Source organism: Pararge aegeria, chromosome 26, assembly GCF_905163445.1.
Source record: "Pararge aegeria chromosome 26, ilParAegt1.1, whole genome shotgun sequence".
Classification (NCBI taxonomy): domain Eukaryota; kingdom Metazoa; phylum Arthropoda; class Insecta; order Lepidoptera; family Nymphalidae; genus Pararge; species Pararge aegeria.
In genome coordinates this window covers 1146195-1168761 of record NC_053205.1, presented here as the reverse complement: position 1 = coordinate 1168761, position 22567 = coordinate 1146195, and the positions used below count along the sequence as shown (strand labels likewise).

The window sequence follows — 22567 nt, the reverse complement described above, 5'->3', positions numbered from 1 at the left end:
TTGTACAACGTAAGTTGTTGAAATTCTCAATAATTAACTACTTTAGTCGATAATGACATTAAATTTTTTAACTCGGCATACTTCAATTCATCTACGATTGCTACATTCATACCATACCCTGTGCATTCACCAGCGCCATTGTGGAGGATTTTTGAACTGTTATTTAGCGCAACAACTGGACACTTTTTCAACTATTCTCCCATATAAGATGACTCTCCTTACCTCTACCCTCCATAGTCACATTCTATGGTCTTGCACAAATGTCAAAACGGTCCTATTACATTTTTACGGCTATAGAAAGTTTTGAATTAGTTTGCATGGAAAAATAAATTTGCTTCTTTGAATTAAATAGTTTTACAGAGTGATTCGTTATGAAATATACATAATAGACCATTCAACAGTATTTCGTAATTCCGTTACAAGTTGTATAGGAGGAGGTAGTTGTAGTAATAAAAAACGTTTTAATGTTCATTAAACATTGTATTTCATTCAATCGGCTGCATGGGCGGCACTGGCCCGGTAAAGCGATGCACGGCACGCATATGCTTGACCACGTAATGCCTGGTGCGGAACGTGCGTGCGCAAATCGTGCACGCATACTTACTCGTGCCGTGGCATGAGCGTTTGTGCATATGCAGGGTGTTATTCACTTTGAACGCGGCGGGACAGATGTCGCACTGAAAAAACAAACTTCGGTGAAACGTTTCAGATAATAAATTTATATAAGTCTTAACATCTTTTTATTCCGCACCCTGCTGCGACCCTAAATACAAGTTGTATAAGGTCACGAAATAAATACCTTTGCTTAAAGTAGTATTAATCAAATTTATTCACATTAGTTATTTTTTCACACCACTTCCTCGACTATGCTTTATTACTAGAGCTGATATTATCTAAAAGTTAAGTTATATCGATTTTGATATCGATTTAAATAATCGATTACGATATCGATTTAAATAATCGATTAATATATCGTCATCGATTATAAAATAGATATCGTAATCGATTATATAACCGATATCTGTAATCAATATAAAAATCGATATCGTAATCGATTTTTTTATAGATTACAGATATCGTATACGATATTGATTTTAATATCGTTTACAGATATCGATTACGATTCGATTTTTTATATCGATTACGGATATCGATTTTTGTATCGATTACGATATCGATTTTTTTACATCGACTAATAAAATTACCTGGAAAGCCTTGCCCGCGGCGTGCGACTGTCGGTGTTGCGCCAGAAGGTATGCGGCGTGGAAGTCCGCGCCGCACGCCTCGCAAAGGAATGGTTTCTCGCCGCGGTGCCGGCGCTCGTGATTCTGCCCAGCGAGGGATTAGAATCCAAATGTATTATTTTTGAAGTTATACTTCTTTGGGATCGTAAGGGAAAAATAGTGAGAGTAATTTTTTACGAAGCGCGCACACCGTCACAAAATACCGACACCATGAAGTTGAACATTTTAGTTTTTCTACGACAGTTGACTTTCTATAATTCAAACAATACCTTTTTTCTAGTGTTATAGTCCGGTCAATTTAGACACTCGAAGTTAAATAAAGTCCCAACAAGCTGAAAATCAGTGAAATTGTTCAAAACATTATAAACAAAGTCTAGAAGTTCCCCATCATTCCCGTGTATGGAAAATTTTTTATTCAAGGTCAAAGGTAAAAAATAAGTTTTTCGCGATTTTCAGCAAAACGGTAAGTTTTATCATAAAAGTACCTCAGACAAAAATTGTAGATCATAAAATTATCTATAAAAAATGTATCAATACTTTTTTTCTTACGAACCACCGTTTCTGAGATATAACGATTAAAAAAGTTAGAAAAGTTGTTATCGTCATAATATGCATGCGTACGCCACGTATATACATCTAGAGTTGTTATATAATATATATATATATATATATGTTTGAAAAGATTTTAATCTTGTATATATATATATATATATATATTTACAAGATTAAAATCTTTTCAAACATTTTTATTCTACGTTTGTAGAAAAAAACGACACACAAAATTAGAGTGAAGTTACATAAAGTCCCAACAAGCTGAAATTCAGTGAAATTGTTCAAAACATAATTATAAACAATGTCTAAACAAACCATTGTTTATAATTAAGGCAAGGCAAGGAACGCTTATATACCAAAACAAACTTTCGACAAAAAGCGCTAATAAACTTTATACCCCAACACCCTTTATCCCATTGGGGGAGTGGTGGGGTCTTTATAAATCCTGAGATATTTATATATATTTATATATATATATATATATATACATATATATATAAATATCTTTATAAATCCCCCCAAATAAGATCCCCTATAAGACCCCACCACTCCCCCAATACACCGCTGGCACGTTGGAAAGGACTGGCGACTAAAGCGACGCGGGGAAAAAAGAAGGAAGGCGAGCGTGAAAAAGTGACATGGGGCGTTTGGGATGATTTGGCGGGATTTTAAAAAGGAAAAAGGGAAAGGAATATATTAGTAAAAGAGTAATTATTTCAAGACTCTAAATTGGAAGTATATTGTTTGCGTAATTGACAAATTATATGATAGTGTATATGGACGCAAATCGCCACCTGTCGGCAATAATTGGCGACTATTGATATTTATGTTTTAGTTTATCGTTAAAGTGAATATTTTATTATAAAAATATCAGAAATATATCAGATTTAAATTCAAATAGTTATTTGTAAACATAAAACCTCTACTTATTAGGGCCTGATATTTAATAGACACTGTTTTGACTGTTTGAATGTTTTCAAGATATTTGATGTTCCATTTATTGTTAAACTACTTTATTTACTGTGAAAATGTTCAAATTAATATCTTATAGAATTAATATTATTATTCTGTATCAAACTTTATTATTTTATGCAATAAGTCTTTCTTTAATTCATTTTAAATCTGGCCTGCAGCGCCATCTTTAGACTGACTAATGTTTGTTGCAATAAAATGAACAAATCTCTGTATTATATAAATGATTAATCATTTTAAGTAATTTAAATTGATTAAACATTTATTATAAATATTAAGGAATATTTTAAGAATTATTTTGCAGTACCTAATTTTATTTGTTTGTTTCAAAAGAAGTTGTATTTGCTATATCCGTTTTAGCCATTGTAAGGAAACTATAAAAGCGTTTAATTTATGTAAATCGGCTCTGTTCTATGTTAGCAATTGTGCGAAAATTACGTGATATTTTGTGAGTTATTTAATTATAATGGACACCGAGCGTGAAAACCCTGGCGTATCGCCGACATGTACGATTCTGAAATTGGTTTTTATTTGGACTGGAATCTTTTTACATATGCAACTCGACTTACCCTCATGGACAGCGCGCATGCGCTCTGGAAGTCGCAGCTCGAGCACTTAAACTTCTCGTAGCCGTGCTTCGCCCGGTAGTGGTCGTGAAGGCGGAGCTTGTTGCCGAAGGTTTGGCCACAGTGCTGGACACACGCGTCAAAGACACACGTATAAACGTCAGAGTAAACGTCAGGGTATGGTGACTCACACCCTGACGTTTACTGTGACGTTTTTTTTAATTTTTATATTGCACTAGCTGTTGCCCGCGACTTCGTCTGCGTTTGATTTTGTTTTTAAAGTATTCTGTATCGCTAAGCCTTCAAAGTATAGTAGTATATATATATATAACTAATAACATGTGACTCAACTAATTAGACAAATAATTTGCAATAAAAAAAAATTGCGACTATAATTAAAGGTAAGCTATCCTATCTCTTAAGTTGGACCAGACTGCTCACGGTGTACCAATTTAATTTGAAATCGGTTAAGTAGTTTAGGAGTCCAAAAGATTTCACAAAATTCTCCTCTGACGTTAATAATTCTGACGTAATTCTCCTACATAATGTTCTCAACGGTGTGTGGAGTCCACCATTTATTTATTTTGAATACTAATTAATTTAGCTTTAGTATCAACAGTCATATTATGTAATGTCATCTTCTTGGTCATCTATGCTATAAAACCCTCGCTCCAATGGGAAACGAGCCCTGTGGATTAATGAAACATAAGTCGACTGAAATAATACATGAAATTTAGTGAAAATAAATTGAGTGGTTGTCACCGCGTAAAACTGCTATAAGAAACTGCTCGCCTCACCTTACACGCCGGCCTCAGGCCCGCATGTGCGGTCGCCTTGTGCAACTTCAGACTGCCTCTCTGCATCGTCTTATTGCATTCGTCGCACTGACGCAGCTCGCGGCTCTAGGGGCGAGTAACGTCAAAGTTATTAAACTAGATGGCGCCACAAACATCCTGCACCGCGCTAACGAAGTGTTCACAGAAATTGACCATATAATATATTAGTTTTTACGAACTTTAGAATTTCAGGAGCTAGCGAAAATAACACGAAAGCGAGTATTCAGATTCTGCCCGTGACATCCAACTTGACAACTCGCAGTCCCGTCGTGACTAGGGTTCATTCCCGGGAATTCTCGAGCCGATCGAGAATCGTTGGGCTTTGTTCCCGGGAAATCAAACTCGAGAAAAGTCGAGAACTCGAGAAATCATGTTTCGTTATAGATATTAACGTTTTCTTTCATGTTGATTTTTTGTTTAGTTTAATAGAAGCTATTTTTGTTTATAAGTTCTAAATAACCAGCCAAAAATGGTGCTGTGATTGTAATTTAATTATAAGTTAAGATATTAACGTTTTCTTTCATGTTGATTTTTTGTTTAGTTTAATAGAAGCTATTTTTGTTTATAAGTTCTAAATAACCAGCCAAAAATGGTGCTGTGATTGTAATTTAATTATAAGTTAAGATATTAACGTTTTATTTCATGTTGATTTTCTGTTTAGTTTAATAGAAGCTAATTTTGTTCATAAGTTCTAAATAACCAGCCAAAAATGGTGCTGTCATTATAATTATAAGTTTAAATAATATTATTTCTGTATTTTTTTTTTAAAAGTTAATTAGCTTATTAAGATTAATATTTTTGAATATAATCAATAAAAGTTTTATGATTAATTTGATACTTTTATTTGAGAGAAAAACCACTGAATTTGTTGACGTTATTGGAACCAAATATGGTTCGGCATACTTCAATTCATCTACGATTGCTACATTCATACCATACCCTGTGCATCCACCAGCGCCATTGTGGAGGATTTTTGAACTGTTATTTAGCGCATACACTGGACACTTTTTCAACTTTTCTCCCATATAAGATGACTCTCCTTACCTCTACCCTCCATAATGCGGTTGGATGTTACAGGAACAAATGTTATTTTACGTTTAGAAACATTTTCCTTCACATTTTCAAATTGAATAACTTGACCACAATGATCAGAGTCTAATTTACTAATAATATTTTTGCTTATAGGAATTATATTTGTAAAGATGTTATCCAAACAGGTGGCGCTAGAAGCAGTTATTCTTGTGGGCTCCACGAACATATTTGATAGATTGTAAGTTTTAAATAAATTCAATAACTTGATACTTAAAGAGTTATTTTCTAAAATGTTTATTTACATTAAAATCTCCGCATATTATTGACTTTTTATTACACTTTGATATTTTAAATAACACACACACAAAGTTTTCGGGATAAGGTAATACAGTCATATTTATTATGACACAAGTCATATAAGAGCATCGCTTCCAGTTGTTTTCGTCTAGACTTAAGGTGAAGTAGGTCAATCATCCAAAGTATTAGGCATATCGGGATGCCTTATAATTTGGGTGATGCGTAGATACAAAACGTTTCACCAACTCTTAGATGGTGACTTAGGCGCCATCTAAACTTACGACTCCGATTCCGCGGTCCATAATGCTTATGGAACAAGCAAACTGACTCTTGGCAGATAAAATATCAGTTTTTTTGAAGTTATACTTCTTTTGGCGCGTTAGGGTAAAATTATGAGACTAAATTTTTACGATGCGCGCGCGCACCGTCACAAAAAACCGACACCCTGAAGTTAGCCAAAGTCAACAAAGTAAATTAAGGACTTCTACGTATGTTTGCGTGAGAACTGATAGCTGTATTCACGATCTGTTTTTATTTGTGATATGTAAATAAACTTTATTTAACTAGATAATGAGTAAGAATAAAACTTTCAATGTATTAAATACCTTTTTTTCTATTGTTAGTGTAGTTTTTTCTACAAACGTAGAATAAGGCGAAAGATAAAATTTTCGAAAAGATTTTTATATTGTTACGCCAAAGAAGCATAACTTCTAACGCGTGTACATAAGTACACACACGTTTTTTTTAATGCGGATTGGGGTATATTGTGCAAAATGGCAGATGAAAGTTAGGAGAAAATATCAAAAGCTGAATGAATGAATGAATGAATGAATGAATACACTTTTATTGTACACCAAATAAACATATAATTAAATTATAAAAAAAAAAATAACAAAAATTATACAATTTGGCGGCCTTATCGCTACATAGCGATCTCTTCCAGGCAACCAAAGGCGTTAAACACAGCTCAAGAAGAGAGGTAAGTAGCATTTAAATAAACATATATTTTTGCATATCTTCTATCTATATATATGAAAGAGAAAGTGTGTGGGTATGTTCCGTATAAGCTCCGAAACGGCTGTCCGGTAAAGTTTGGGGACGATCGGAGCACTCCTATTTTTGAACTGTCAAATACAGCTTTTATTTACTATGATGATATTCTATTGTTGGGTGTACATGGGTGTAGATAATGATCTTCACCCGCTCGAGAAGAGAATAGAAGAGAACGAATAAGAAGAGAAATAAATTATTTAATATATTATGAGACTTAAATAAAAATTTAATGATGTAAGTTTATTGTTTAAATAAAATAAAGCAAAATTTAGCCCGGCGAAGCGGGCTGGGTACGCTAGTATAACTATATATACAAAGTTGTATGCGAAGCAGAAGAAGAATATTGTTACTTACAGATTCACAGATTCTCCGTTTCTTCTTTTGAGTGCAATGGCTGATGTGTTCAACTAATCCCTCTTTACTATCATAATTGCTTTTACAGTACTGGAAAGAAAAAAAACTTTTTTTTTTATTGAAATAATTGACCGACCAATCACGGGCATGGGCAGGAGACAAATATCTCCCCGGGGTAAGGTTAACCCTTAACGACTCTCTTGGGCCCATTTTATATATCGCACGAACATCCCGTTTCTGCAGGAAATAGAATCTATAACAGCAGCAGACATAATGCTGTGAAAATAACTAAAAACAACTAAATAAATAATACTACGACAATACACACATCGCCATCTAGCCCCAAAGTAAGCGTAGCTTGTGTTATGGGTACTAAGATGACTGATGAATATTTTTATGAATAACATACATAAATACTTAGAAAATACAGATAAACACCCAGACACTGAAAAACAATCATGTACATCGCACTAACATTTTCCAGTTGTGGGAATCGAGCCCACGGCATTGGACTCAGAAAGCAGGGTAGCTGCCCACTGCGGTCGGCCGTCACATACAATACGTATCTTAAATACGTATTTGCTATCTATATTGTAGGTAATTAATAGTGTAGTAAATTACTATAGGCGATGTCTGTGTGCGTGTGCGTCTCAGTCAGTCAGTCAGTCAGTTAGTCAGTCAGTCAGTCAGTCTGTCAGTCAGTCTGTCAGTCTGTCAGTCTGTCAGTCAGTCATTCAGTCAGGCAGAGATGAGTGGTATTAAATATGCGGGGCCTGTAGCAATTGCTACTCTTGCTACGTCGTTAATCCGACACTGCGGAAGGAGTGTGCAGTGTGCACTCCAAGTATATTAAGTATAAAAAAAATCCAACAACACATAGTTATTTTAAAAAAAATTATTTACCCGACATAAAAAACCCGAATTGTGCATTAAAGCTATATGCCTGTTAAGTTTGCTTTTTAGTACATAATTATCGCATAGATCGCACTTGACTCTTCTTTTGTCAGCGCCAGGATGGTGTCTAGCCATATGCGAGTCAATGCTACGTATAGACAAATCCTTTTGGCACAGCTTACATGTCACCCTCTTTGAAACTGTGTCGTTAAAATTGTATAAAATATTGTTTGTGGGAACTGTTGCATTAGGTTCTGTTTTTAAAAGTTCATCATTGCAACTACTTTCAACTTTTTTATTTATTAGAGTATTGTTATATTGTTTCTCACAACATATGTTTTCATTATCTGAATTCAATGATTTATTCAGTAAACTGTTTCTGTTTGGAAATGCATTTAATTTGTCATGGTTCATGATTTCTTTTCTTTCTTTTCTTTTGCGTCTTTTATCTTTGATATTATTAATTTCTGAATTAAACAATTTGTTCTTCAAACTATTGTTCTTTTTGGATTTAGTTAAGGCAATACCCTCCGCAATAATCTTTTGATGTGTACTTTTCGAGTGTTTTGATTTGATATGTTTATTCAACTGTTTCTCACTAAAATAAGTACTACATAAATTACACATAACATTTCTTTCCCCAGTGGGATTATGTTTTCTAATAATATGAGCATTGTATTTATTTTTCCATATAGTTTTCTTGCACAATTCACATAGCACTGTTTTCATTCTACTGTTGTCTTTTTGTTTATTATCATCAGTTACATTGATTAAAACTTCCATTATTTCAGTCTTCATATGAGATTTTTTGCCGTCATGAGATGTCTCTTTTGCTTGGATTTCGATATTCTCATCCTTTATTTTAGTATCTAAAGTAATTGATGCATTGCTGTTATGTAGTGATTGGTTGTCATGTTTTATATCTGATCCTATTTCCATTCTAATTTCCCCATTGTATTGGTCATTTTCAACTTTAGTTTTCATAATTAACAGTTGTGTTTCTGCTTCTTTGCATTGTTTTCTAAAGTGTAACGAATTACTGATGTTGTTTAAACAATTGTCACATAAATTCTGTGGTAGTGTGTCGTCTATTTCCACCTACAATTAAATTAATTATTATTGATTATAATTAAGAGTTTATTAAGTACAGTTATTTTTTAATTTCCTAGTATTTACCCAAAGCCACTCCCATTCCCATAGCCCCACCCAAGGCCAATCCCACAGCCACAACTATACCTGCTGCAACTTCCACTGCCATAGCCAAACCCACAACTACTTACAAATCCACACCCACAGTCACTCCTATAACCACACCCCAAAGCCACTGCCACAGCAATAGCCACCCACACCCCCATTACCACACCAACTCCTACTGCCATAGACACACCCACAGCCACTTGCAGCCCCACTGGCACACCAAACGTAGAGTCACTACAAACAGACTGACTTGACATTTCAAAAGTGCTTATAAATTAGGCCTACTTGAAATAAATGAATTTTGAATTTTATTGAAAAAGGCTTTAGGCAGTAGGCAGTAGTTACATTGTGTAAAGCACAGTCGATGACTGTCGTCTTAACCTAGAACGACATTTATTTATTTACCTTTACACCCGTCACATTAAAGAGCATCTCGGAATATCTGGGAGCGTTATTTTTATCGGCAAATATCGGGTTATTTGCCCCCTTATGTAGACAAGTACGGCATATTGTTGAAAACTCTGAAAGATTATCTCTATTCATTGTTGTGGTAGTTCACGACCACATAAATTATTATTTTTTTCTTTATTTTTCCCTCAGGGAAAAGGCAAAGGTATATCTAATATCACCACATCAAACCAATAAAGGTGTTTACTTAATATGAACTCTTTGATAAAATATATAAACAAATTGAAATTGATAACAATGAAATTCGAAGTTCAAATTCAATTATTTCTAGTGTCAAATCTCAAAACAAAAAATTCTGTCATGTGTCGCAAATAGCTGTCATATATAATTGATATTTTATTGTCGTAAAATTGATTACTTTTAAGTATGGAGGGTAGAGGTAAGGAGAGTCATCTGTGTATATGAAAAAGTGTCGTCAAAATGTATTAAATTAGGATGGCGCCACATTTGCATCAGGGTAACTCTTAAAAGAAGCGCCAAATATAAATATTATTAGAGTAGGCTTGAAAAATAAACAAGGAAGTAAGGTTATATTTACCACAATATTTTGTACAACGTAAGTTGTTGAAATTCTCAAAAATTAACTACTTTAGTCGATAATGACATTAAATTTTTTAACTCGGCATACTTCAATTCATCTACGATTGCTACATTCATACCATACCCTGTGCATCCACCAGCGCCATTGTGGAGGATTTTTGAACTGTTATTTAGCGCAACAACTGGACACTTTTTCAACTTTTCTCCCATATAAGATGACTCTCCTTCTTCTTTTTGGTTTATTGGTTCTGCGCGCTGAGCGATTGAACCATAGTCAATTGCTTATTCTGTGGTCAAGTATTGTTCTTATTTATACATTTTTTTTTAAACGAGGAAACTTTTTACATTAAAAAAAAAACTAAGTTTTTTATAAAAAGGAAACGGAATTTCGAAAAGAATTAATAGGATCAGGAAAGGATTAAATAGTATAATAATATGGATTTAATAATAATATAATTTAATAATATGGAATACTTAAACTAGCTACTTATTTACAACTTAATATCATACAATAGGATAAATGAGGAAAAAAGTTTATAAATACACGGTTCATTAATGGACAAGAGGATGTCAACGGAAGTAGGAAGTGGGATGTTTAACTTAATAAGACCCTGGTAAAATGAATCCCGGTTATATTTTGAGCATGATAAGAATATGTGGTTCAGGTCACCCACCTCACCACATTCGCACAAATCACTATCCACAATTCCAAATTTCGCCACTTGCACAGGAGAACAAACGTGGCCCAAACGCATACGCGTCAAGATACATGTCACTCTCCTGCTCAACTTTAAACCCGAGAACCATGGCTTTGACGGAATAGAGTTTTGAATCCTAGCGAAAGATTTACCCTTTGACTGGCTAGAAATCGACCAAGCCATTTTCCAAGATTCCTGAAGGGAATGTTTTGGCAGTGCACATAAATCATAGGCATAGTTACAATAGTCGGCAATATCTCCGCATGATATAGCCTCATTGGCAAGCTGGTCAGCACGTTCATTTCCAGAAATTCCAGTGTGACCTGGTACCCAGGAAAACACCACTGAATAGCCTTTTTCATTACAAGTAAGCAGGAGGTTTCTAATTTTTAAAATAACATGGCTTATCTGGGCAGACTTAAATGGAAATCTAGATAAAGCTTGCAGAGCACTCATAGAGTCGGTAAATATGATAGATTCCTTAAGTTTGGCAAGAAGATGACTCTCCTTACCTCTACCCTCCATACTTTTAAGGTACAATTTCTAAGTATGGCAGCACTTATTATTACAGCTGATAATAGACAATAAACTAGAGACGGTTGTCAATTTGAGTATGACATTTCAAAAACACGAGAGTTTCACGTGTGCCCATTTGTTTACAATACTATTTTATTTAAAAGGAACATGAAAAGGCTCTCATAATGTTGATACCAGAAGACAAGGAGATTGACATATTCGTCGCCTCTAAAATAGGATCGTTTAAACGTAAGTTTGCTTATATAATTTAGATCAAACTTCGCTTCAGCTATTAAGAGATCTAGGTATACAAAGAATGTTACGAAGCTCCCTTTGTCGTCATAGCCAACTTACTTCGTCTGTCACCAACAGAGCATGCTACTACTGGGACAAACTTAGCAGCACATATCACCTTCCGAGATCTTTACTATTTATGTTAGTCAGACAATAACTACACCGGTCTCATCTCTGACCATACACAGGTCCAATGTAGGTTGGCAGGCTTTTGTCTGGTAGGACCCTCCAGCCTGTTGGATAGATGACCTTAAAAATAAGCTTTAATAATACAAGTTTTCATTGTTATTTTGATCACACAATTTGTTTTCTTTAATTCATTTTTATTTCAGATATAAAATACCACACACAAACATCGAAAAACAACAAGAAATGTATAGAGAATCTTGTTGAGATCAAGAGTTTGCAGAAAGATGATGCGATCACTTCCATGGTGTGGAGTAATTCGGAGCAAACTGAGTTACTTATTGGGAGAAAAAACCAGCAGGTACTTATTTCATCATCATATCAACGCATTACCGGCCCATTACAAGGGCAAGGCACAGCCATAGTCCACCATGCCGGCTGAGTGCAGATTGGTGGCTTCACACACCTTTGAGTACATAGGCAACCAGATTTCCTCACGATGTTTCCTTCACCTTTGAAGCATGCAGTGCTAATTTGATTACTAAATGCTTAGAGACTCAGATTATCACAACGCATAAACGATATGCACAATCATACACTCAATCATCGAAACAACAATTTAAGGAGAGCACTGTCGTCTGTAATACAGGTTTTTACCTAAATCAGGGACAGTAGATTTTAAATGGCACCATTACATACACACCAATATAATTTGTGAGGCACGCATTTGTTTGTATAAATATTATAATAACTACTTTACATTTTAATTCTTGTGAATAAATTATTATTATTATTAAAAAAAAAAAAAAAAAGATTCAAAGTGGGCCTCCTAAAAGCGACGTCAATGTCCTAACTACTAGTTGGCGTGCATACAGCACTAAGAGGGCAGATTTTATAAGATGAAAGAAAAAACTGCAGTACATGTTATAAATAACTTAAGGACAGGCATTGTAAGAGTTATAAAAAGCCTACCATCAGTTTTTATAACTCCTACTCGAGACTTTCTTCATTACTTTAGACAGTTGATTGGCGCAGTTTGCAGCAACCCTGTTTTCTGAGCCCAGGGCTGTGGGTTCGAATCTCACTATTGGTAAATATTTGTGTGATGAGCGTGAATATTTTTCAATGTCTGGGTGTTGATACGTATATTCTAAGTATTTATGTATATTATTCATAAGAATATTCATCAGTGACATCAGTACCCATAACACAAGCTACGCTTTCTTTGGGGCTAGTAGCGATGTGTGTATTCTTGTAGTATATTTATTTATTTATATCTGACTATCAACATTCAGGTACGGAATGTATTATGAAAATTAAGCTTAATTTCATAATAGTTCATGGATTTTCACAAAGAAATGCCTGCTTCTATCCAAAGTACGGATAGAAGAATATAACACACAATTTATTACAGATCCAAACATACAATACAATCCATGGCTTCACAAAGACATACACAGCAGATTTTGGTACGGGAGACATAGTGGGCTTGGGGAAGTACAAGAGACGGCTAGTAGCGGCTGTTACAAGTGGTATAGTGCAGATATGGGGTAAGAAGGAGCATGTGACTGTCAATACGGGGGGCAAGCTGGATAAAATGCAGGTGTGCGAGCAAGACAGCACATTGTTTGCTACTGGTGAGTGAAAGGGATAATCTTATCTAATACATTAATGACTGAAGTGCTTCTGATATTGATTCTATTTTTGTTTTGCAAGAGCAGTGTTCATGCAATATTCAAAATTAGGCCCAAGTGAGTCGTAAAAAGATTAATTGAAAAAAAAAATGTTGGTTGTCAATACATTTTTGAAAATTTAATTGATGACCATAAAAATCTAACAAGAATTAATTCAGGCTGTCCCTGCACATAGGCCTCCTCTAGAATTCCCCAGTGTGCTGTCCCTAACAATGCTGCACCATTCCTTTTGTAGATCATTCACCCATCTTTTGAGTGGCCATCCTTTCTACCTCTGCCCACCTCTGCAGGGCTAGCACAGGCCAGAGACAAAAATTAAATCCCCGGTTTATATCCCCAGACAGGGACAGGCGATAATCTAATTAAATTAACGTGTCCACCTGCTATTATAGCTTGGTAACATGGAATTTTACTTTGGTTACCCCAAAGTAAAATTCCATGTTCCATGCTGCTGATGTTAGCACTATTTTCGTGCTGCAGAAGAGGGCTGTTCGTTCTATCTACAAAATGGGTCCGAGAGAGTCATTGAGAGATAAATTTAAAGATTTTAAAATAATGACAGTGTATAGTCAGTACATATTTGAAAATTTAATGTACGTTCATAAAAACATTGCTAAATTTAAGAAAAAATGTGACTGCAATAATTTAAACATTAGAAGTAAGAATAAACTTACAGTGCAATATACTAGGTTACATAAAATTCATAATTCGTTTAAAGGAAATTGCATACAATTCTACAATAAACTACCAATAGACATCTTGGAGATGTCTCTTGAAAAGTTCAAAGTTTGTATTAAACATAAGCTTATAGAAAAGTCCTTTTATAGTATAAAGGACTACGTAAACGATAAAAAAGCTTGGGTGTAAATTATTGCTCTAACCAGGTTGCTCTTCTAATAATTTAAAGTGACTAAGTTTGTTGTGGGCTTCTTCTTAGACCGGGACGCGTTTGGAACCCTCGTAGCTTTAGTTTTAAGTTTACGAATGTGGTTATACATACGCCATCATCTCACTACCGTGTATTTCTTATGTATGCATCAAAAGTGCCACCTGTGGGCCTACTTGAATAAAGATATTTTTGACTTTGACTTTAAGAGAAGTTTACCCCCGTTTATTATTACACATATATTATTTGTATACTATTTCCACTTGTGCGCCAGGGCTCGGAGAGTTGATAAAGCTGTGGGAGAAGATAATTTTGTATCCCTTCCTCATGGATATAATTGTCTCCTGCCCATGCTAACCGTGCTGCAGTATTTTCTTTCGAGAATCTAACAACAACCAGTCCAGCGCCTATTTTAGAAGCTCTCCTTAAAATATTAAGGATTAAAAATTTATAGCTTTTTCATTAAACAATGAAAAAGCTTGAGTATGAATTGCTCTTAATTCCTAGCTTAATATTAACTGTCTGAGATGATGATAACAAAAAAAAATATAGGTGAAAGCAGCTATCAGTATCACAATTATGTAAACATATGTATGAACGCTTCATAAGTGCCTGCGATAGGCCTTGTCATCCATAAATTTTCTCAGAATTTTTTGACCCCTCCCATATCCTTGTCACTGCTGGTCATATTTGTGAGACCCCCTCCCTCTAGTGTGACGTCACATATGCAATTTTACATGTAGAAATAATTGAATTCAAACAGCAGTTCCGAAATTAGTTTTATATCCATCCAGTCTTTGTGTTTGTCTCTGTCTAAAATAAATAAAAAAAAATGAACATCATGTTTTGTCATCATGAACAAAGAGTTCGTGTTTCAATACGTACATTTGGAAATGCCCTCCCACCTCCCTGTCACACTTTCGACCCCCTCCCTCGATTGACCATTAACGAGCGACGTAATTTATGGATGGTCCCTACATAATTTTTTTTATTTTTTTTAGCTGTATCTCGGCAATTTTTCTTGTCACATTGGGCCGTTCGTTTATGTGTTAACGTAATTACATAAATAAAGAATTTTATAATTTAAGCTTTTTCAAAAATGAACTCTTTTTACTCTATTTTACAGGCGGTGAAGAAAATGACCTTAAAATATGGAAAATTGGTGAAAAGGAACCGCTGTTCACGGCCAAGAACCTGCCACATGACTGGTTGCAACTCCGCAGATCCGTCTGGGTCACAGACTTGGCATTCCTCACTCTGGACGTAGTCGCGGTGTGCTCCAGACACGGTTACGTGAGGTGAGAGTGGTAATTTATTAAAAAAAAAAAATTTAAAATCAATTAATTATCGACATTAACGATTACTTAAACGATAAAATGCTTTGGTGTGAATTGTTCTAAGTAGTTGAAATTATACCAATTAGATTGTTTATTGTTTATTGTTATTAGGTACACAAAACAGGTAATAACTAAAAGTAGATCAAAGTATGTGTACACAACTTGGAATTATATTAAACAGAAAGTAAAGATAAAATTAAAGTTGAAACAAAAAAGAAACACTTAAATAATAATATATATATTATTTCCATAAAGATTATGTGGAATAGTGCTTAAAAATTTGATTTTTAAAAATATTTATCCTTTTGTTAAAAATGTCAATATTATGATTACTTGATACTAAATCATTATAAAGGCGGCACATGCGAACGATGGGATTGTAAAAGGAAGTATTGTTCTTGTAGACACTTAGGGAAAATGGTTTAAAATATTTTAATCTGATTATATTAAACATACATTTCCTCTAGAAAATGAGACTATTTTATCTTTGTCTACTAATATTAGGTAAATTAGGTTTATTGTAGGTAATTTAGGTTTATCCTAGAACAAATGAATGTTAAACTTACTCTATTTTTGTGGAACAGAAGAGTTATGCTATTTTTTGTGTAACAAATAAGTAAAACTATTTTAAGTGAAACAAATGAGTTTCACAATATTTTTGAATTACACTATTTTCAGTCTATAACTCATTAGTTACACTATTTTTTGTGGAACAAATGAATTCCACTCTTTTGGTGGCTTAAATGAGTTATTATTTATTTATTTATTTTAATTCAATCAGTACAGTTAACACCTATTACACTAATTAAATACATAGTAGATTAAATTATACAGATTTAACATGATTGAGAACAAATAAAACAAAAAACATAAATATAACAAGATCATTAAACTAACTATACAATAGTTTTACCAGTAGGTAATTACTAGTAACTATGCTTTCTTCTTACACAATCAAGTTAAGCCAAAAACATGGTGTTATACATTTCTCACAGTCCTGTACACGCACAACACAAATGAGTTAATGCCGTACTCTATTTCATCACAAGCTAATTGTGTTGGTTTGTACTGATTTAATTAACAGTTTTTTTTTACAAGGCTGCTTGGAAGCAGGCCACTCCGCTCTCATCTCTCACAAAACATAACAATTCTAAACATTGTTAAACTTTAAAATGATGTTGGAAAAGAGCAATCTGCTGAGTTTCTTGCCGGCCTCAGTGGAATCTGCCTTCCGAACCGGTGGTAGAGTCACTACAAACAGACTGACTTGACGTTTCAAAAGTGCTTATTAACTAGGCCTACTTGAAATAAATGAATTTAGAATTGTTTTATATTAATCTTTGCAGGTTATACGATTCACGGGCTCAACGTAGGCCTGTTTGTAACGTGGACTTTGAAGCCAAAGCGGCTACGTGCATCACACGGGGCTTCGACGAACGGTGAGATTTGCACAAATTCCAACTTTTTAAGAAGAAGAGGAAGAAACATTTTATTGCACGTAAATACACAGGAAAAGAAACATTAAGGAGTATACAATAAACAATGTAGACAGGCAAAGGCGGCCTTATCGCTGTAAGCAATCTCTTACAGGCAACCTTTGTAGATAGGACTTACAGCAAGAGAACAGGATAGTGGCAAGAGTGTTTTAATATAGGTATAAATGAAATACATATACATAACACCAAAAATGTATATTGTATACAAATACATAGATAATTTAAGCAAATAAACGTAATATATAAATATAAAATAAACATAATATATATTATCAATTAATCAATCAATCAAAAATACTATATGTCACACAAGAAAATAAATAAATAAAAGAGAACAAAGGTACAAGCCAATTAAATTTGTGTAACAAAGGCGGCCTTATCACTTATAGTGATTTCTTCCAGGCAACCATTATGAGGAAATGGCTCACATACGAATCCTTATAGCGGTGCGCAAAACTCTAAGAATATACATACATATTAATAATTACAAAAATTACAAAAACAGTACACATATAAAATTAAAAAATATACTATATGGTAAAATAAATAATACTAAAACTATATATAATAATGTTAACGGTACAGAAAGTAAATGTGGAATATAATAATCAAACTTACAGTGTTAAATAATAATTCTTCTAATAAGTCTTAAAAAAACTGTGTAATTTAGCGTAACGAATGTCACGTGGAAGATCATTCCACAATTTAACTGCCTCGATAGTAAATGACTCATTGTAACAGTGCGTACGGCTGATTGGCACTTCCAGCTTATTGTCACTCTGAGAACGGAGAGTAAGTGGAAGATTTGTGAAAGAATATAAATACATGGCAGTTGCTCTGTTCCATCATCATTTTACAATTTAACAATCAAATTTAAGAAAGCGGAGGCGACATTATCATGAAGATTTTAATAGCTTAGATTAAAAAGGTACCTAACGTGATAGTATTTTAATTCAAGCAATTACCGCTAAGTTAATAAATTCAAAATTCAAAATTAATTTGTTACAAGTAGGCCTAATAACAGCACTTTTGAAACGTCAAGTCTGTCCGTGTGTAGTGACTCTACCACCGGTTCGGAAGGCAGATTCTACCGAGAAGAAGCCAGCAAGAAACTCTATAATACGTTAATATTATTTCCAGGCAAGTATACGTGGGTTTCGGTAGGGGTCAACTCCACCAGGTGGATCTGCGTAGGGGTAAACCAGACAAGGGGTACAAGGGTGCAGTGGGGGCGATCACCAACATAGCTCTGCACACGGACGGTCTCCTCGTCAGTACCAGCTTAGACAGGCACATCCGGGTGCATGCGCTACACAGCAAGGACTTGCTTTATAAGGTAAGTGCACTTTTTTTTAAACAACTTCCTTCAAAAAGGAGGTTCTATATTAATAATGATTTTTTTTAATAAGTACTGCTATAAAATAAATACATAAATAAACTTAAAATAGGAGGTTTTTAATTTGGATTTTTTTAATGTATGTTAGGGCATAACTCTGTCATAATATAAGACGGATTTAATAAATAAATATACGTCAACAATACACACGTCGCCACCTAGCCCCAAAGTAAGCGTTGCTTGTGTTATGGGTACTAAGATGACCGATGAATATTTTTATGAATAATGTACACAAATAATTATAATATACAGATAAACACCCAGACACTGAAAAACATTCATATTCACCACACAAACGGTTTTCCAGTTGTGGGAATCGAACCCATGGCCTTGGACTCAGGAAGCAGGGTCGCTGCCCACTGCGCCAATCGCCCGTCGATTTGGAACTTTCTTTTGTATACAAAAACTGTTGAATTCTAGAATGAAATTCCATATAGATCCCGTAGATAGTTCATAGTAGCCTTATAGATTTGCTCGCTCGCAATAGTCGTTTTCGACTTATTTTGTATCGTCAAAGTAAAATGGACTTAATGTCACTCGTTTTAGAGTCGCAAATCGTCTACTAATTTTTGTTGTACAAACTGTCGAAAGCTCCTGCTAAAGAGCTCATGCTGTAAGCAAATTTGTGCTTTAACCCAATACAAATGAGATCCATTTTACTCCGATGTACTTCTGATTTTTGTTCTACTAAGAGATCTGTCAAAGGCTCGTGTTTAAAGGGCTCAAGCTGTAAGCAAATTTGTGTTTTAATTCCATTCAAATAAGAATCATTTTAAGCCGATGCACAAATGAAAAGGAGATTCCGGGACAGATAAAAGAAACTTGAAAAATTTACAGCATATCAATGTTGGATCATCCTCTGGAGATGTTGACTTTACAATGAAAAATTGTACAACGTTTATGCTCCGGTTTCGGAGCGACACGTGCGTAGAGGGTACATTGCCGAAGATCTGTTTGGTGTGGAGTATAAGGATTCAAGGAATTATAAATTACACCGACATTATAGATTCTCCTGCTTTTCGCGTAGTATAGCAAATTAAGCTTATTTTTCATGATACAGTGGACCCCCGGTAGTCCGGCCCCCCCTGTAATCCGTCATGGTCTATTATTTATTATTGAATACGTATTTGCTAAGCATGATTAAACAAGTTACAACTTGTACGCACCATCACTATTGTGGTCGGATTACAAGGTACTCTTTTGTAAAAAAATCCGGACTATAGGGGGTCTTAGGCAGTACTCTATAATCCGACGAATTCGATAGTTCGACACTGCCCTGCAAAATGTTTGTCGGACTACCGGGGGCCATTATATAGCTATTGAATAAATATGCATTGTTTACCCGATCAAACAACATTATTAGTAGTAGAGTTTTCTGTGGCAGAGCTTTTGATTACCTCTATGGCGCAGCGGTGAGTGCTGTAGTTTCAAAGTGGAGGTCGGCTCCGGATTCGATTTCCGGCAGGGTCGATTTGGTAATTTATTATTTCCGAATTTTCACTGGTCTGATCTGGTGGCTTAGTTAACAACCTACCGACAAAGACGTGCCGCCAAGCGATACAGCGTTCCGGTACGTCGCGCAGAAACCGACTAGGGCATACCCCTACCATACTCCCTAACAGGTTAGCCCGCTACCATCTTTGACTGCAACATTATTTACCACCACGTGAGATTCCAAATGAAGACCAAAGTCTTCGAACAGTGCGTGTTGCCAGTGATGACTTACGGATCCGAAACGTGGTCGCTTACTATGGGCCTCATAAGAAGGCTCAGAGTCACTCAGCGGGCGATGGAGAGAGCTATGCTCGGAGTATCTCTACGTGATCAAATCAGAAATGTGGAGATCCGTAGAAGAACTAGAGTCACCGACATAGCTCAGCGAGTCGCGAAGCTGAAGTGGCAATGGGCAGGGCACTTAGCTCGGAGAACCGATGGACTTTGCGGTCTTAAGACAGCTGGAATGGCGACCCCGCACCGGTGAACGCAGCGTAGGTCGGCGCCCAACGAGGTGGACAGACGACATCAATCGAGTCGCTGGGAGCCGCTGGAAACAAGCGGTCCAAGACCGTGGATTTTGGAACTCTCTGCAAAAGATCTATGTCCAGCAGTGGACTTCAATCGGTTGAAGTAATGACGATGACGTGAGATTGCAGTCGTAGTGAAAAAAAAAATTGTCCGGGGAAGTACCGCCACGCCATTTCTGCTGCCAAGCAGTCAAAAATATCTTTATTCAAGTAGGCCCATAGGTGGCACTTTTGATGCGCACATAAGAATTACACGGTAGTGAGATGATGGCGATAGCCACATTCGTAAACTTAAAACTAAAGCTACGAGGGTTCCAAACGCGTCCTGCTCTAAGAAGAAGCCCACAATTTTTTTTGTTATAACCATCTCACAATGTCATTTAAAATTATTAGAAGAGCAACCTGGTTAGAGCAACAATTTACACCCAAGCTTTTTTATCGATTGCGTGCGACTGAGTTGCATGTGAATAAGCAATAAAAAAATATCTCACTGTACATTCATATTCCATACAGCAATACCTCACGTCGAAGCTGAGTTGCGTCTTGGTGCAGTCGGAGACCACAACCCCTCTCCTGAAGGTCGAAGGTGAGGTGAAGGAGGAAGACCAGCTCCAGGAATTGGAGGTGAAAGAAGACGACCTGGACGTGATCTTTGACAAAATGGAGACGATTGGGTGAGTTGAAGGCAAAATGGCCCATCGGTGAAGTTGTTCTGAAACCTAATTTCGCCCCGGCCATTTTCTTTTCTTTTTTCTTGAGCAACCCCATACGTTTTTTAGGGTTACGTACCCGAAGGGTCAAACGTCATCATCATATCAACCGAATCCAAGTACGCCCCTCTAAGTTCAAAGTTTAAAGCAATTAAAATATCACTTGCTTCAACGGTGAAGGAAAACATCGTGAGGAAACCTGCATGCCTGAGTGTTCTACATAATGTTCTCAAAGGTGTGAGGACTCCACCATTCTGCACTGAGCCAGCGTGGTGGACAGTGGCCTTAACCCCTCCTCATTGTGGGAGGGGACCCGTGCCCTGTAGTGAGCCGGTAATGAGTTGATATGGTGATGACGATGAAATATTTAAGGCGTTTTTATAGATATCGGTACGGAACACAGCGTGCGCGAGTCGGGCTCGCACTTGGCCGTTTTTTTTAATTTTTAATAGCTGTTACCCGCTTCAAGGTTTTAGGGCGTAGTCCACCACGCTGGCCAAGTGCGGATTGGCGGACTTGCACGCCTTTCAGAACATTTGCAGAAGTCTCAGGCACGCAGATTTCATCACGATGTTTAATTGCATGCCGCGGTTCAAACTCCCCCGAAAGTAAAGCCGAGACTCTAGTGGTTTACACCGTTTCATGAATGTAAATACATAAATATTTTTTTACAGTGAAAAACCGCGTAAGAAGCATATCGAAGCGTCGGAAACAGAAGCACTCGATAGAAGCGAAGCAAAGAAAATGAAGCCGTCGACGGAAGGAAGCACTGCGGACGACTCGATCGAGGAAGTCCCGGATGACGCGATCCCGAAACTTCTCCGAAGCACGGAGAAGCAGAAGCGAAGAATGGAGAAGAGGAAACGTGAGAAGAAGGCGAAGAGTATCTATCATAATGCTTGAAATTAAAGTTCTTTAGTTATATTTTGGGAGTTTTATTTAAAAAAAAATACAAATTGCATGAATAATATATTAAATATTATTGATGTGCAATTTGTATTTTTTTTTGATTTATTCGCTTCAAACTACATTTAAAAAAAAAAAAACAAGATACAAAAATAAAAAAAATAAAAAATTAGGTATACTTAGGGTAGCCTCACAATATATTTACAACAATATAGTATTTGTAATACAACATATTGGTCTATATAAACAAATAGTGGATATAAACAGTCGACTTACAAGAAATGGTCATAAATTAGTGACATCTGCATATCGTCTGCGAAAGGTGCAGAAGTCATTTGTGGGATTGAGTATACGCTTTTATAATATGATTCCTAAAGAATTTTGGACCTACCAATGCATAAGTTTAAAGAATATGTTAAAACACATTTATTACAGCGAGGTTATTATACAATTGATGAATTTCTTAATGACAAGGTTGC

General features: G+C 35.6%; 2 protein-coding genes across 2 annotated transcripts; one reads left to right on the top strand and one right to left on the bottom strand.

Moving 5' to 3' along the window:
- Positions 1 to 459: 459 nt before the first annotated feature.
- LOC120635430 (zinc finger protein 611-like) lies at positions 460 to 9743 on the bottom strand. Its single transcript, XM_039906454.1, has 7 exons — positions 9403 to 9743; positions 7810 to 8898; positions 6907 to 6996; positions 4132 to 4236; positions 3338 to 3460; positions 1206 to 1328; positions 460 to 677 (listed from the first exon to the last, which is right to left on the bottom strand). Exons 1-7 carry the CDS (start codon positions 9538 to 9540, stop codon positions 486 to 488), a joined length of 1860 nt encoding a protein of 619 aa, XP_039762388.1. The 5' UTR covers positions 9541 to 9743; the 3' UTR covers positions 460 to 485.
- Positions 9744 to 11313: 1570 nt separating this feature from the next.
- Positions 11314 to 22106, top strand: LOC120635438 (WD repeat-containing protein 74). The gene is made up of 8 exons (XM_039906465.1): positions 11314 to 11468; positions 11846 to 12000; positions 13054 to 13276; positions 15346 to 15517; positions 16903 to 16995; positions 18193 to 18388; positions 20986 to 21146; positions 21857 to 22106. Exons 1-8 carry the CDS (start codon positions 11405 to 11407, stop codon positions 22083 to 22085), a joined length of 1293 nt encoding a protein of 430 aa, XP_039762399.1. The 5' UTR covers positions 11314 to 11404; the 3' UTR covers positions 22086 to 22106.
- Positions 22107 to 22567: the final 461 nt, after the last annotated feature.

Coding starts and splice junctions, on each gene's coding strand:
- LOC120635438 (XM_039906465.1), top strand. CDS start 11,405: ATGTTGATACCAGAAGACAAGGAGATTGACATATTCGTCGCCTCTAAA. Junction 15,518..16,902: donor TCCAGACACGGTTACGTGAG/GTGAGAGTGGTA, acceptor TAATCTTTGCAG/GTTATACGATTCACGGGCTC. Junction 21,147..21,856: donor GACAAAATGGAGACGATTGG/GTGAGTTGAAGG, acceptor ATTTTTTTACAG/TGAAAAACCGCGTAAGAAGC.
- LOC120635430 (XM_039906454.1), bottom strand. CDS start 9,540: ATGAATAGAGATAATCTTTCAGAGTTTTCAACAATATGCCGTACTTGT. Junction 4,237..6,906: donor AACGGAGAATCTGTGAATCT/GTAAGTAACAAT, acceptor ACTCGCCCCTAG/AGCCGCGAGCTGCGTCAGTG. Junction 1,329..3,337: donor CATGCGCGCTGTCCATGAGG/GTAAGTCGAGTT, acceptor CTCGCTGGGCAG/AATCACGAGCGCCGGCACCG.